The sequence below is a fragment of the Engystomops pustulosus genome, chromosome 1 (genome assembly GCF_040894005.1).
Source record: "Engystomops pustulosus chromosome 1, aEngPut4.maternal, whole genome shotgun sequence".
NCBI classification, from domain to species: domain Eukaryota; kingdom Metazoa; phylum Chordata; class Amphibia; order Anura; family Leptodactylidae; genus Engystomops; species Engystomops pustulosus.
Window position 1 is genome coordinate 16700151 of NC_092411.1, and position 16371 is coordinate 16716521.

A 16371-nucleotide genomic window follows, 5' to 3' on the forward strand; every position below is an offset into this window, starting at 1 on the left:
AAGACCGGCTCATTTTTAACCAAAAGGCAGAAAGCTCTCAGGACCCCGGCACAGAGAAGAGATATAGTGTGAGATGATTGCAAGCCTTTCATTTAGTATTTCATTATCGCTTAAGGTCAAAGTATAATGGGGAAAATCACAGGAATCTCGGCCTTGTTAGCAATTTTCGAAAATTTTTGTGAAGATTTGTGTTACTGAGCGCTGATTATGGAGCATAAAAGAATAAAAGGGAAGAATAAGGTGACTGAAATTAAAGGTAGCGGCTGCATCTTTGCGGCTGTAATTGTCTGGCTTTGATGTCTGTAAATGGAAAAAGTTCAGTTACCCTAATTCAACGAGATAATTCTTATTCTTCCTTGAAACGGTTGTGTAAAAATATGCAGCCACCCCATCATTGAAAAATTCTTATAGACTCAACAAACTGTCTAAGCGATTCTTCTCATCTATTATATGGAGTTAAAAGTGGCTACAAAGGGAACTTCTCTCACGGGGGGACCCATCATGTCCGAGCAGTAAACACAGAGTCCAATGTGTAATACTCCACCGCTCCCGTGGGGGCACTGTAGGAGAATTAAAGACTTGATCTAACTGAATCTAATTCCAGTTACCGACACAACAAAGCTCATCTATCAAAGCCCCAAAATGTAACATAGAAATTCTTTAGGAAGTCTGGTAACATCAGTGCCTAGAAGATTTCTCAAGGTTTCTTCTCCTGTTTGTATTTTCGATTGGTTTGGCTAAGATTATGGACTAGATGTGGTCATAAACCTTCAATAGAGGTTGGTCAAAGGCCATAAGCTTGTTTGGTCATCAACAATCCCTCACAAGCCATTTATAGATATAGGGGGTTATTTATCAATGGTTTTCCTGGGCTTTTTTGGGGTAAAAAAGTCTCAAAGTAATCACATTGAGGGTTATGAGACTTTTCACTACTAAAAAGTCTCACAGGACTATATACACCTCTTCATTGTTGTGGCCTAAAAATAGAACTTCTGCAAGTGTAACACCGTGCAAAGCCAGTCATGATTTGAGACTTTTGCAAAAAGTCTCATAAAAAGTCTCATAGTCACTCCAGTCCCTTGCTGGTCTATATGCTGGGACTTTTTTATTCATTTTGGGACTTTTTGAAAAAAAAAGTGAAAATAGACCATAAAAACATTTATTCAAGGGCCAAAGCCACTTTAATGAATCTGATGGGCAGCGGAGCTCCAAAAATAGACATAGAACTGTCCCAAGGAGCCGTCTAGTGATAAATAACCCCCATAGGGTTTATCCAATCACATATGTTCTAAATGTAGGGAGACATTTGTTCTACTCCCATAATAACAAAAGACTGAACATGTCCAAAAATCAACATAATTGATCCCCTCCACTAAAAAAAAAATCTAAAAAAATTGGCTGAAATTTTAATACACATCAGAGGGCCCTTGGATAGTTAGAAGTTGGGTAACTTGAGTCTTGAGAATAACAAATATATTTGTCGATTTATAGAGATGGTAAGAATCTTGCGATTTTCAGGCACTGAACCAATCCAAATATTGATTTGTTTTGGTCATCTTATATATACAATAATGACAGAAGCTTAAAGGATGCATTGAAATATTGATTTTGATGGACTTTTGATGGTTACATTTGTCCGTCTGCGACACGTCCATTGGGCTTCCGTTATTATCAATTTAGTGAAAAGGAGAAAATTTGTCAATATTTAACAAATAGAAATAGGACCAATATTTTATAAAAAAAAATGAATATTTAAAGGACACAATGGTGTTTATGTCGCAACATAATTTGGGGCCAAATCGATTCAGAATCAAATGGAATCTTCCTAAAAATTTGGTAAAACGCTTCAGAGAAGCGAACCTTGAATGATTCGGTCATCTCTACTTGGGTCTAGCGTGCACGGTCATCTTCAGTTCAACAACAAGCACTTGAATGTTCTGAACGTCGCTATACAATTATTAAGGAGACTGTGATCTAGGACTGTAACCAAAAGTGCTGTAATGGAGTTCCAGTGTTTAATGGGTTATGTGGTGGCATAGATGGGAGGGGTCATTAAAGTCATTGCTACTCCAGAAGAGCAATCCATTAGTAGTAAAAACCACTGTACTTTATACCTACATCCAGGTTTAGAAAAGATGAAACCCTTGGTGGCCATGGAACTAGGTGGGCCTCCAGGATAATTGCATGCAGAGGATACTCACTCTACTTACACAGACATTGGGGCTCATTTACTAAGGGCTTCCCGGCTGCACTTTCGCCGGGTTTTCTGAGGATTTCCAAATTTGCCCTGAATTGCCCCGGGATTTTGGCACACGTGATCGGATTGTGGCGCATCGGCGCCGTCAAAAAACCCGACGGATTAGGAAAAGTCGCAAGAATAGCACTCACATACACCGCGACGAAGAAGGTGAACTCCGCCGGACCTCGGCGCAGCAGCGACACCTGCAGGATATCGGGCGCACGGACCTTAGTGAATACCGGCAAGCTTCGAATCAACGTCAGACAAAGTGCCACGGGATCGCGAATGGACCGGGTAAGTAAATGTACAAAAACAATCACCGGAATAAATCTTGTGAAATCAGCTCACCCACTTCAAACAATCCACATGGTCTTGACTCTGGACACTCCAGCACGGACAACCTTGGCCACAGGTGCATACAGCGATGAAGTAAGAAGAAAGCTTTTTCCAGCTGGACATCAGAAGTCAGTTTTTTGGTAAAATATAGCAAAATGTATTTGGAATCCATTAAAAATGACACAAGTAGTGCATGACACAGCATAAGGAGTAAAAATAGCGTCAAAGCTTATAAGTTTCGGTAGTTATACCTTATTCATAGCTTCTTATTCATAATAAGTAAATGTGCCCCATTAAGTTTACAACATCTCAACCGGAGATGATATCTAGCAGCATTATTTTGGCGAACCAGTATCTTCCATGCGTCCTTCCTTCTCAATCAAGAAAAATCTTAAGATAAAAATTTTCATTTTGGGACACTTGTTTTTCTGCGGGAGGGGGGGGGGGGGGGGGGTTTAGGCTACATTTACTCCACATTGTAGTCCTCTGTTGTGCTTACAACGTAGAGCTAGGATATATCTCACTTAGAGATGAGCAAACCCAGGGACACTGCAGGCCAATCATAGCCATGGATCGTGGCTAGGGGCATTAATTTGCCGGATTGGCTGTTCGGCAGCCAATTTGACAATATCTCAAAGTTCCTTGGGGGGGTGCACCTGAACCCCAAACGGGAAATCTTGATCTCTAATCTCTAATCTTACTGTTTGTCTATACAGTGAGCTACCCTGTCATGTTCCTCCCCAAGAGGAGGAGTGTTTCCTAAGTGATGTCATGTCCGTATAAGAACAGTTACATCACTTAGGACCTCCCAGAGCATACACTCAGCGGAGTCCAGGGATGGATGCAATGCTGTAGGCTGTTACAGCAGAGTGTTTATGTCGCAGGATAGGCATAGTTTGCTGCGTCTTTCCATTCTGTTTTAACTGCAGAATACGACTGGGCAGTATATAGTTATAATAATTCTTTATATAGCGCACACAGATTACACTGCGCTGCACAGAACTGCCAAATCAGTCCCTGTCCCCAATGGGGCTCACAATCTAATCAACCTACCAGTATGTTTTGGAGGAAACTGGAGGACCCGGAGGAAACCCAAGCAAACAAGGAGAGAACATACAAACTCTTTGCAGATGTTGACGCAAGGACTTGAACCCAGGACCCCAGCGCTGCAAGGCTGTAATACTAACCGCTAAGCCACCGTGCCGCCCACATGTATGTCTGTGGATACGTTGGATGCTGGGAGTTCTCCTGCCGTATGTGTTGAAAATAACCATAATACAGATGTGAACGCAGCCTTAGAGATGTAGCATTGAGTTTGAATGATCCACATTCCAATTGTTACATACATACTATTACAAAGACTCTTTACCATCATCATCATCACTGGTCGAAATTTTGTTAGAAACTTAAAAGTTTACCCTGGAGTTTGACAAATGAAAAAGTATGACCAAAACTTCCAGAGTGTCTGCACCACGAGTCCTCGTAAGACTGATATATGGATCTATTAGGAGTCAGTACATCCTACAAACCATCTTACACTGGAACACGGTGACTGATAGATGAGGGATAACAGCTTCTCTATTCTTTATGTCTCTCCAAAACTCATCACATTGATAATGACCGGCGAATCGGAGGAGAAAATCTATTGCTCTTCTACCAAATGCCAACAGGAGCTTCATCTAATAAAAGGATCATTATCCCCGGCACCGGGCAGTTGTCATCCTCTCCCCATGACCGCTTTTAACAGGCGGGATGCTGAGCCCGGCGCTCGGCCACTCCAGCAGAAATCAGGTATTATGGATGCAAGGAGCATAACACTCAGCATCTCCTTGCAGTTCCCTACGTCCGGCCACCAGCCATGGTTTATCAGCTTTGGTTTATTACACTCATATTGCAAGGAAATTCAGCCTGCGATGCAAGGGACGTAAAATGATAAAAATGCCATTGTTTTTTTTATCGCCTCCATGATGGAGCACCTCGGGTTTTTTTTGGGGCTTTATAACTTTTTTCCCTGTGATATTGTTTAGAACCTTTTTAAATCAGACACCGAGGAATAAAACTTTGCAAAGTTTCCCGGCTTTTGTCCTCAAGATCTATAGAGCAGATATTAATATTGTGAGAGGCGAGCTGAGGATCTTATCATAGTGTGAATAGATGGTGAAAGGGGAAAGGGAACTCACATCATCGTAAGGTCGGACTGGATAACGTCAACCGGAGTCGTGTTATGGGGGTTGTGAATATACAGAGTAATAGAAGGTCGAGTGATTGATGCTTTATCATCATGAAGGGGTATTCAAAGTTACAGTTTCTCTATGAATTGTGGCAACGTCATTATTTTAGAGTTTTTTTTTTTTACCAAAGCTCCTCTGTGCTGTTGCTTCACAGGCTGTTACAATGAGCACAGCAGGTCTCCCCCTCCCTCTGCACTTCCTGCTGCTGCCAGAGAGGATGGAGAGAGCAGGGGCCTGTTCTGCTCATTGTATCAGCCTGTGAATATGCAGCACTGATAACTGAACTCTGATAACTCCCCCACAGCCATTTGGGCTCATTAGTATAATTTTAAAAGTTGATGTTAAAAGGAAGAAAGCCTTGGATAACAAATATAAGAAGATCACCACAGTCACGGTGACCGGATCTATGAGTAAGTGTCCCTGGTTTGATGGATTTTCATGATAAATTTTTCCTGAATTCTTAGAATCATATAATACACAAATACAGGCAGTCCCCTACTTAAGGACACCCGACTTACAGATGACCCCTCTGCCCACTGTGACCTCTGGTGACCTCTCTGGATGTTACTATAGTCCCAGGCTGCAATGATCAGCTGTAAGGTGTCTGTAATGAAGCTTTATTGATAATCCTTGGTCGCGTTACAGCAAAAAAATTTGAAACTCCAATTGTCACTGGGGCCAAAAAAAAATTTTGTCTGGATCTACAATGATAAAATATACAGTTTCGACTTACGTACAAATTCAACTTAAGGACAAACCTCCGGAACCTATCTTGTATGTATCCCGGGGAATGACTGTACAATCATTCAATATGAGTACAACATCATGACGAGCTTGGAAACCCAAGAGAGGGACATCAGAACTACCGGATGGCAACGTATAAAATAAACATCTCGATAAATCCATTATATTTCAAATCTGGTGAATTCTAGGAGAAAGGAAGGACCCTTTGCTTTATATATTCAGATTTTTGAAGATTTTCTTAGCTTTCTAGAACTCATTGGGGGTCATTTACTAAGGGCCCGATTCGCGTTTTCCCGACGTGTTACCCGAATATTTCCGATTTGCGCCGATTTTCCCTGTATTTTGGCGCACGTGATTGGATTGTGGCGCATCGGCGCTGGCATGCACGTGGCGGAAATTGGGGACGTGGCCAAACGAAAACCCGACATATTCGGAAAAACCGCCGCATTTTAAAAAAAAAGTCTCGCTGGACTCGCGCTTACCTTCACCAGGTATAGGCCGGTGAACTTCAGTGCATTCCAGCGGGCCTCGGGGAACTTCAGCGCAGAAGCGCCACCTGGTGGACGGCGGAGGAACTACTTTAGTGAATCGCCGGAAGACTCGAATCCACCACAGAGAACGTGCCGCTGGATCGCGAATGGGCCGGGTAAGTTAATCTGCCCCATTGACTTTGAGGAGCTCCATGCTCCTCTTCATAAGGTTCTACCATCTTAATTTCAGTGAGGATGCACAACACCATACTGTATGTGACGTGACACGGTAGACAACCTTAATTGTCAAGATGTATCTTTTAAATTTTTATTAAAGTATCTTATAGTTTCATTTTTCTTCCTTTATTGAATTGGGTCTACATCAAACCCGGTGGCTCCACCATCAGGCGGACACTTTTGTCAAATGAGGTTTGATTAAACTTTCATCCATTTTCATAGACGAAGTGTAGACAGTTATTAGAGACTCAAGATATTTCTTTCCAGAAATGGAGCATAACTTCATATTACTATTGACTGTCAAGCCAACCTCCTGTCTCCAACCTGAAAGGCGAACATTAGCCGGAACTAAACGTCGCCTCGAAACCCCCTCGAGACTCGGAGCTGTCACTCAACACTTTGCCGTGTTAAATCACATAATTGGATCTTATGATTGAAGACTCTGGATTCCAAGAACTTGAGCGGTCGGTGGGACTTAATGCATTGAATTATACGACACACGAGTGACATGCGGATGTGGCCTATATAATCTATTCATTTCCCAGTGATACTTTTCCAGGTACACTCGGAATATTTTCCAAGTACAAATCATTTCTAAAGGAAAAAAAGACTCTAGTTCACTCATATTACTACTAAGTGTTTATCAAAGTCTTACCCCTAAGATATAAAAATACCCTGAACAATATAAAAGGCGTTTCCACAATTGATAAAATATGCGACGGCCCTGGTATTACAGCTCAGCCATAATAAGTATAAGAATACCAGATACAACCCACTGGAACACGTGGAACTGTTTCTCGAAAATATTTTTCTAATAAATAATTTCCATTAAAGACACTCATTAAAGGAGTTTTTCCACCATCAAGTTAGGCCCTACCCACACGAGAAGGGGTCTAATGGAGGTACCTTGTACCCCATAAAACCCACATTCTCGTGATTTGTGGGGGTCTTATCACTGAGTGGGTTCTCTATGCAGTGTCTCATAACCATGCTGACATCAGGTGTTACGAGACATTAGTTTTTGTAGTTTTTTTGTATCTTTCTGCAAGTGGTGCTGCCTGAGGCAAGTAGCACAACTTGCCCCATGGCTTGTGATCCCCTGCTCATAGATCAGAGTTGTATCCTTAGGATTATCAAATATGTCAAGGTTTTCCCAATGTCCAAACTGCTTTGTGAGGCAATAGAGGCAACCACCAGCTTCTACTTCCCGATGAAGAACGTTTGGCGGACAGTGAAGAAGCTCTTGTGTTATGCCTGGATGAGAATCATGGAAAGAGTTGAACATGGTTCCCACATCTTCTGAATATACCATATATGTTATGAATATCCCTTAAAGTCCTCCTCATCTCTACCGGGAGTTTGTTTTGTAATTTATCAATGTCCTTGTCCCCATTGGGTCACCCAAAGCCCCATAAATCCCATCATCAGTGATTCCATGATGGTAACTTCTTGAACACAACCCAACTTAGATTCTATCATGACCACTTACCTAAATTCTCGATGGAGTAGTAGCGCTGCTTGCTGTCCACTCTCACCGTCTCGGCATAGGGGCTTCCAACACCGTAGCCAATGATATAGCCTCGCACCACGATGTTAGGGTTGAGCGGCGGAGTCCAACTCATAATGATGCTGGTAGTCAGGGGCCTGACGTGTAGAGAGCTGGGCTGGTCCGGCACTTGAGATTCTACGAGTCAAACAAAAACATGATTAGTATTCCATGGACTGTGTCTTTCCAGGCTCTCGTCTGACTAATACATTTTGATCATTGTTTGAATACGGAATGTTGTGTTATAAATAGGTAATCTGGGCTCGGGGACCGGACGCCTCGAGTTCCGAGTCAGTGAAGCCGGAATAAGAGATTTCAAAGATGTTTTAGTGCAGACGCAACGGACAGAATGATTAATGCAAAAACAATGCGAGATTTACTGGGAACCATCTGCAATATCCATTCAGAAGAGGCATTTATCCCAGAGCTTGTTTCCCTACATGGGAGAGGATGGCAGATATTTATAAAAGCCTTATCTTGACAATATTCAGTTCCGCTATAATAAAGACGAATCACTCTATACATGCTCATAGTATGCACTTCGGAGCTGAATTCATAATTCAGCTGCTCTTTGCTCAAATAAGTTCATTGTTTGTTACGAAACATGTTCCTTTGCTGTAGTAGTGGTAGTAGTATAGTAGTAGTCATCTGTTGTATATATCACCTAGGATCATGCTGCTGGTGTCATATTAAAGATAGGAAACACATCTTTTCATATCCCATAAATCTCAGAACATAGAGACAGTTAAAAAATAGTCAGGAACTGGATCTTTATCTGCAGTTCACATTTCCTACTATGTCTTTAGCCACCGGTATGTCATGTTCTGGAGCTCACAAAGGCATGTGTCTTTAAAATGACACAAGCATGATTCTAGGTGCTATAGAACAGAAGATAGTGACTTCTGAATTGACTCTCCCCCTGCAACCACTAAACTTGACTCATCTCATGTGAAAATAAAGAAGAGTCACATTTGCCTGACTTTGGAACAAATTTTTTTTATAGGTATATGGGTTAGATTTAACATAAGAGAGGTAATTCATACCCGATCAGAAGGAGCTAGAAGTTTAGTGGCGTAAAAGGTGGTGACAGGTTCCCTTTAAGCTGGACTGCTGATCAGTTGATCATCCATGCAACTGGTTAGAACAAAATCTTTTGACACACTGGGGCAGATTTACTTACCCGGTCCATTCGCGATCCAGCGGCGCGTTCTCTGAACAGGATTCGGGTCCGGACGGGATTTATGAAGGTAGTTCCTCCGCCATCCACCAGGTGGCGCTGCTGCGCTGAGAAGCATTGGAACGCGCCGGAATACACCGAGCTGGACCAGGTGAAGGTAAGCGCTTCCCAAGCGACACATTTTCGGTTTTTAAATGCAGTGTTTTTTCCGTATACGGCGGGTTATCGTTCGGCCACGCCCCCTGATTTCCGTCGCGTGCATGCCAGTGCCGATGCGCCACAATCCGATCGCGTGCGCCAAAATCCCGGGGCAATTCAGGTACAATCGGCGCAAATCGGAAATATTCGGGTAACACGTCGGGAAAACGCGAATCGGGCCCTTAGTAAATGACCCCCACTGATCCAGCAGGGCATGCCAAAGGAGTTAGCCCAGACTACAGTCTGGATAGGCAATCCCTTTTACACTTAAAATCGAAAGGCAGTCAGCTGATCAACGAGGGTCTGTTCACATTACAGCGAATCTGGTCCATGCTATGGTGCACAATGGAAGTCAATTAAATTTTTGTGACTTTTTAAAATTTCTTATGTAGACAATAGGCACTACTTCTAATAGTAAATGTCCTGTTGCTAGGAAATAACCTAAAATATGACCTAAAGAATCAAAGGATATGTTATTATGGGTAACGTAACACATGTATCCCACTACGTTACAAGCAACTCCATGAGCAAAACATCATGACTCGTCTCTTTGAGAGCGGAAGGGACAAGCTAATATTTTTCCATCATCAGAGTAACTTGTAACATGGCGGCAACTTCTAATTATACTCTAAGTGGCAGAACCATCATAAGATATCACGCGTGAAGTATTCCCAAAATAATCGGGCATCTTAACTCACTGATCAAAAATGGTTAATTTCAACTTTATTTTTAGCTTGAAAGACATTTCACGTAAATCAACAGATGGCGACGAGCCACATAGAGAGATGATAAGAGAAGCCATCCCATAATTGGCATGACCTAAATACAGCGACTAGAGATACTGAGCAAAGTGATCGCAAAACGCAAACCAATCAGACCAATTTTACAACCGTGGCCGGGCTGCAAATTAACGTAACAGAAAGTATCGGCGCGGAATTTGGCGTGGAATATTCACCTATGTAAAATGTAAAAATTCATATGGCAAGATCATTTAGAAAATGTATTTTTCCAGATATTAACCCCTTAAGGACGCAGGGTTTTTCGCCTCATTTCTCGCTCTCCAACTTCAAAAATCCATAACTTTTTCATTTTTCCGTGTACAGACCTGTGTGAGGGCTTATTTTGTGCGTAACAAATTTTACTTTCCCGTAATGTTATTTATTTTAACATGCCGTGTACTGCGAAGCTGAAAAAAAATTCCAAATGTGGAAAAATTGAAAAAAAACCGCACGTGCGTCACGTTCTTGTGGGCTCAGTTTTTACGACTTTCACTCTTCGCTCCAAATAACACGCCTACTTTATTCTTTGGTTCGGTGCGATCGCGGTGATACCAAATTTATACAGGTTTTATTGTGTTTTAATACATTTTCAAAAATTAAACGAATGTGTACAAAAAAGAAAAAAAATTTTTTGCCATCTTCTGACGCTAATAACTTTTTCATACTTTGGCGCACGGAAATGTGTGAGGGGTCATTTTTTGCGAAATGAGGCGACGTTTTCATTGCTACCGTTTTGAGGTCTGTGCGACATTTTGATCATTTTTTATTTCATTTTTTATGTTATGTAAAAAGGTGTAAAAGTCGCATTTCGGACATTTGGGCGCCATTTCCCGCCTCGGAGGTCACCGCCGGCCGTAACCGTTTTTATATTTTGATAGATCGGGCATTTTGGGACGCGGCGATACCTAATATGTCTGTGATTTTTACTGTTTGTTATGTTTTATATCCGTTCTAGGGAAAGGGGGGTGATTTGAACTTTTAATATTTTATTAATTTTTTTTATTTTTTAAACTTTTTTTTTTCTTTTTTTTTTCACTATCTTTTAGACCATCTAGGGTACATTAACCCTAGATGGTCAGATCGCTGCTACCATATACTGCAATACTTCTGTATTGCAATATATGGCATTTTTGCAGCACATTCATTACAATGAGCCACTGGCTCATTGTAACGAATATGCAGCTGCCAGATAGCCTCGTGTCAAGAGAAGACACGAGGCTACCATGGCAACTGATCGCCACCCCCCGATGACGTTCGGGGGCGTGGCGATCAAAAAAAAGATGGCGGCGCCCACGCGCCGCCGTCTTTTAAACGCCGCCTGCGACTTTGCAGGCGGCGTTTAGGGGGTTAATAGCCGCGATCGGTGCAAGCACCGACCGCGGTTATTAGCGGTGGGGGTTTTATGCATTTTGCAAAAACCCCCACCTTTGTATGAAGAGGACTCAGCCCGTGAGCCCTCTTCATACACTCCTTATACCTCTGCGCCGTAGAGCTACGGCGCAGAGCGTTAAGGAGTTAATATCATGATGTTCATTTAAGGGCACTGTCAGGGATAGCAACAATTGCCAATACTAGATACATGGTAAAAAATTTGGGTAAAATTTTTTTACAGTTATCCACCAATAGGGGTGCTATTATTTGTTAACATTTAAAAAAAAAAAAACTCCAGTCTTCTTTCCACTGCCATATGCCGGTGATATAGGGGCAGATTTACTTACCCGGTCCATTCGCGATCCAGTGGCGCGTTCTCTGCGCTGGATTCGGGTCCAGCCGGGATTTATTAAGGTAGTTCCAGGTGGCGCTGCTGAAGAGCATCGGAACGCACTGGAATACAACGAGCTGGGCTGAGTGAAGGTAAGTGCGGCGGTTTTTCCGAATCCATCGGGTTTTCGTTCGGCCACGCCCCCCCCGATTTCCATCGCGTGCATGCCAGCACCGATGCGCCACAATCCGATCGCGTGCGGCAAAATCCCGGGGCAATTCAGGGAAAATCGCAGCAAATCGGAAATATTCGGGTAACACGTTGGGAAAACGCGAATCAGGCCCTTAGTAAATGAGCCCCATAGTATCAATCTAAAAGGGGTAAGATGAGTCCACCCCTTAGGTAAGTGTATCTGGTAATCAAGCCTGACATTTAAACACCATGGGGGTTATTTATCATTAGGCGGCTCCTTGGGACAGTTCTATGTCTATGTTTGGAGCTCCGTTGCCCAACAGATTCATAAAAGTGGCTTTGGCCCTTTAATAAATGATCCTATGGTCTATTTTCTGTCTGAGTATTTGTTTTCAAAAAGTCCCAAAAAAGTCTCAAAATGCATAAAAAGTCCCAGCACATAGCAGGGGGCTAGGGTAACTTTTTATGAGACTTTTTGCGAAAGACTAAAGTCATGAATTTGGTTTTGCACGGTGTTGCACTAGTAGAAGTTTTATGTTTTCACCAGATTGGGAATGGTCCTGTGAGACTTTTTAGCAGTGAAAAGTCTCAAAAATCCTCAATGCTACAACTTTGAGACTTTTTCATAGCAAAAAAATTCTGGAAAACCAATAATAAATAATCCCCTGATAAGTCATAGTCTGGTGCCATATGATAGTGGAAAGTTTAGAGCTATCATAGGTACTAGTGTTATTTGACTAAGGACTAAAAAAGTCCCAAACATTTTCCCAATATGTAGCGTCTATTGTAATTTTTTTCCGCTTTTTGTACTGTTTTACGTTTTTGTTTGTGCCAGAATCTTCAGGTTTTTTTTGTTGTTTTTTTGTGATTTTATATTTTCATTAAAAAGTAACGTTTTTAGGCTTTTTCTCTACCTTGGGGTGTTGTACATCTCTTTTGTTTTTGTGCTAGTATTATAGAGTCTGTTATCAAAACTTCTGATTAGTAGCCATATATCACTGTGTGGAACCCATAGATATGGTCTGATTAGGTCATATGACTTCCACTACTGTAAAACTGCAAGGTAAGAAAATCTATACTAAAAGTCTACATTACACAATACTGGCTATGGGTGCAATTAATATAATGCCCAATTTGGTTTAGAAAAAGTAGCAAAAACCTTCAATGGAGGTTTTTCGACCCCTCTCAAAAGTTGCGTGGCCAGTACAGGAAAAAGTTGTGGCAATTGGTCACTTCTTGGAGTCAATTGTTGCAAGACCTTTGCCCTGATTAAGTATGAAGACAGGAAAAGGCGGTATCAAGACTGGCGTGAAAAAAAAAATATATAGCTTGATAATTTCCCCCAATGACTGTCAACATCCGGGACTGAAATTTAAATCACAAAGTCAAAAATCAAATATGACTTTCCAACTACTGGCTAAGAACAAATACACTTAAAAAACTAAGAAAAAATACAAACAAAAAGTCTATAGACCAAAATAACACTAACATAAAAATACAACAAAAACTAAATCAAAATATACATATTTAGAAAACCTTTGAAGATAGGGGGCGGTATTGTGCACAGTGGTGGACAGAGGATAGATTTACTAGGAAACTAAAGTATAAGGAAACTAGATATTTAAAAAAAAAACAGCATAATAAACTTTGCCACCTCTGAGATCTCTATTAACAATCCCGAAAGGAGGAATAAAGTTTCAGTTTCCTGATGACTGTACAAGTTCCTTGGCCAAAATATATGTAGCCTCAGGGAAAATGCAAATGCTATGTATTATTCAGAGCAAATGAGATGCACAAGGAGGACGCTGATCAAAAGTTATCCGAGAAAACGGCAAACCAACGAATGCCGAATGTAAGTCATGTAACTCTATGGCCGGATTTATCAGGGCTTGTTTAAGGGTACAAGTCCTGAATAGGTACAATTTCACAGGCAGGAATTGTGCCTATTTCCCTATGACACCTCCACACCAAGTGCACAGATACTCAGAAAATAGAAATTGTTATGGTCATATCATTGATCTAAGCCACTCTCCTCCATCAGAATGATAGGAGAGAATGTAACATGATCCCTCTTGGATCTAGCTGACAGTGTCGGAAAAATATTCTGCTGAAGTTTTGCCACCTTAGAGAGCTCTTACTGGTACTAATACCTGCCTTAATGTATATTATTCATGTATATAGTTGCCCCTAACCATATTTTAAGAGGACCTGTCACCAGATTTGGACCACCCTGCTGACAAAGGGCTACAAGTCCTCCCCATATCATGTAAAATTAGCTGCCGGTGAAGCTCTGTACCTTACCTCTGTAAGTTTTCGGATATACAAATTAGCTTTTGTGACTCATGTCTGGTATCTGTGACTCTTCTCTCTCTCTCAGGCTGGCAATGAGCCCCACCCCATTATTGTGACTGACAGCTCTTTGTCTCTTCAAATCACTGCTCTGTCTCCTTGTACTGATGGACTGTCTGCTAATATTCAACTACAGACATGAAAAGCTCTATGTACAGATGGGAAATATTGGGGGTCATTTACTAAAGGCCCGATTCGCGTTTTCCCGACGTGTTACCCGAATATTTCCGATTTGCGCCGATTTCCCCTGAATTGCACCCGGATTTTGGCGACCGCGATCGGATTTTGGCGCATCGGTGCCGGCGTGCACGAGGCAGAAATCAGGGGGTGTGGCCGAATGAAAACCCGACGTATTCGGAAAAACTGCCGCATTTAAAAAAAAAATCTGTCGCAAGACTTGCACTTACCTTCACTCAGCCCGAGCCGGTGAACTCCAGCACGTTCAGATGCTTTTCAGCGCAGCAGCGCCACCTGGTGGCGGGCGAAGGAACTACCTTAATAAATCCCGGCCGGACCCGAATCCAGCACAGAGAACGCGCCGCTGGATCGCGAATGGACCGGGTAAGTAAATCTACCCCATTATGTCAATTATTTTACACGGTGCCTTGTGTTACAATTATGACATGTGACCAGAGTGACATCATCCCAGGTCCTTTAGCCTTCTAACAATTACAAACTGTAACCCATGTATGTGATTACCTGAAATCACAGCAGCCTCCATGGAGGATGGAGAGGAGTAGAAGTCCATGGAGACTGCTGTGACTTCATGTGGTCAGATACATACACGGGGTACAGTTTGCTTTTGTTAAGAGGCTAAAGGACCTGAGATCATGTCACTTTGGTCACATGACATGAAATGTGACCAGTTAGGAGGCATAAGGCATGGGGAGGATCAGCTGGGAGGGGCTGGCTGAGCAGGACACGCCCCCTCTGATGCCAGGTAATATAAGATAAAAGGAGATTTATGGGGATGCAAGCATAACAATTTTAAGCTAAAAGATGGGGGTCAGTCAGTTATTAGAGCTCTATAGGAACCTGTCACTGGCTGTATATGTGCAAATGTGGTGACAAGTGTTTACCACATGTTAATCTCCTCCATTTTTGGCTGCAGACAAACTGAAGAGGCTTAGTTAAGACAGAGAACTTAAATGGGTTTTCCAGTTAAACAATATTGATAATGTTGATAATATTGGTGTGTCCAACACCTAGAACTTTGGATCAACTGTTCTCAGATGCTGAAGCTGAATGAGAGCATGGAACAGGAAGCAGGAAGCGCCTTTCTCGGTATAGTGGCCAAACTGAGTCACTGCAGCTTAGATTTTAGGCTAAACTGCAGTAAACAGGTCTGACCACTATGCAGAGAATGGAAAGGTCTGTTCCATGATCTGGAGCCGTGGAAGATGTGTGATCCCAACCAATGTGACATTGATAAACCCGTCATGTGGTGAGCTGATGGGATGGGATAGATATCAATATCCCTTTAATAATTTTAGTTTCATGCTGCTGAGCAGTGTGGAGGATGCTGCTGCAGCTAGTTGTCTTAGACCCAGATCCAGGAGAGTGCGGAGGAGGAAGGGGGGGGGGGGGACATGATTTATCTCCTGGGATACAGAGAATTGTTTTCTTTATGTATTCTTTACTTTTGAAAAGAAATAGTTGAATGTAGAAAGTTCCTTCGTGTGCGTTTCCTACATTCAGATGTCTTCTGACATGCTCTGACTTTTGGAACATCTTCACTTAGGCAAATTGAATAAAACCTTTTAAAGGCACGACTCTCCGGGTTCCTACGGGAATCTGAAGTCTAAAAATAAATATTTGAGATCTTCCCAGATGCCATCCACCGCGAGGGAGCGTTGCGGGGAACCTTGACTCTTTAGTGGTTTCCCAATCACTTTAACAAAATGTACTAATTAAAAGGGATCTCTGCAGGGAATAGCGGCAGTTCTCCGACGTGCTGTCTGTCTTACTGAGGCTCATTTCAAACAGAAATACAGTGGAGGCGAGGTGAGCAACATGAATCCTACACGCTGAAGAGCAGCTGCCGTTAACAATCTGTCTGGCAGCCCTGCCTCCACGCGGCTGGCGCACCGAGGACTCTCAGCATCTAATAGGTGTTTGACTCCCTCTGGTTTCATCAAAGCATCAGTGAGATTGAAAGTCTAGTGCAAAAA

At 42.2% G+C, this 16371-nt stretch overlaps 1 protein-coding gene across 7 annotated transcripts in view; it reads right to left on the reverse strand.

Moving 5' to 3' along the window:
• DCC (DCC netrin 1 receptor) overlaps nt 1-16371 on the reverse strand; it is a 583792-nt gene that overhangs the window by 77248 nt on the left and 490173 nt on the right. For all 7 annotated transcript variants that reach the window (XM_072134166.1, XM_072134174.1, XM_072134157.1 and 4 more), the window contains exon 15: nt 7747-7941. In XM_072134166.1, the coding sequence (XP_071990267.1) occupies nt 7747-7941 (195 nt within the window). The remainder of the gene's footprint in view (nt 1-7746; nt 7942-16371) is intronic.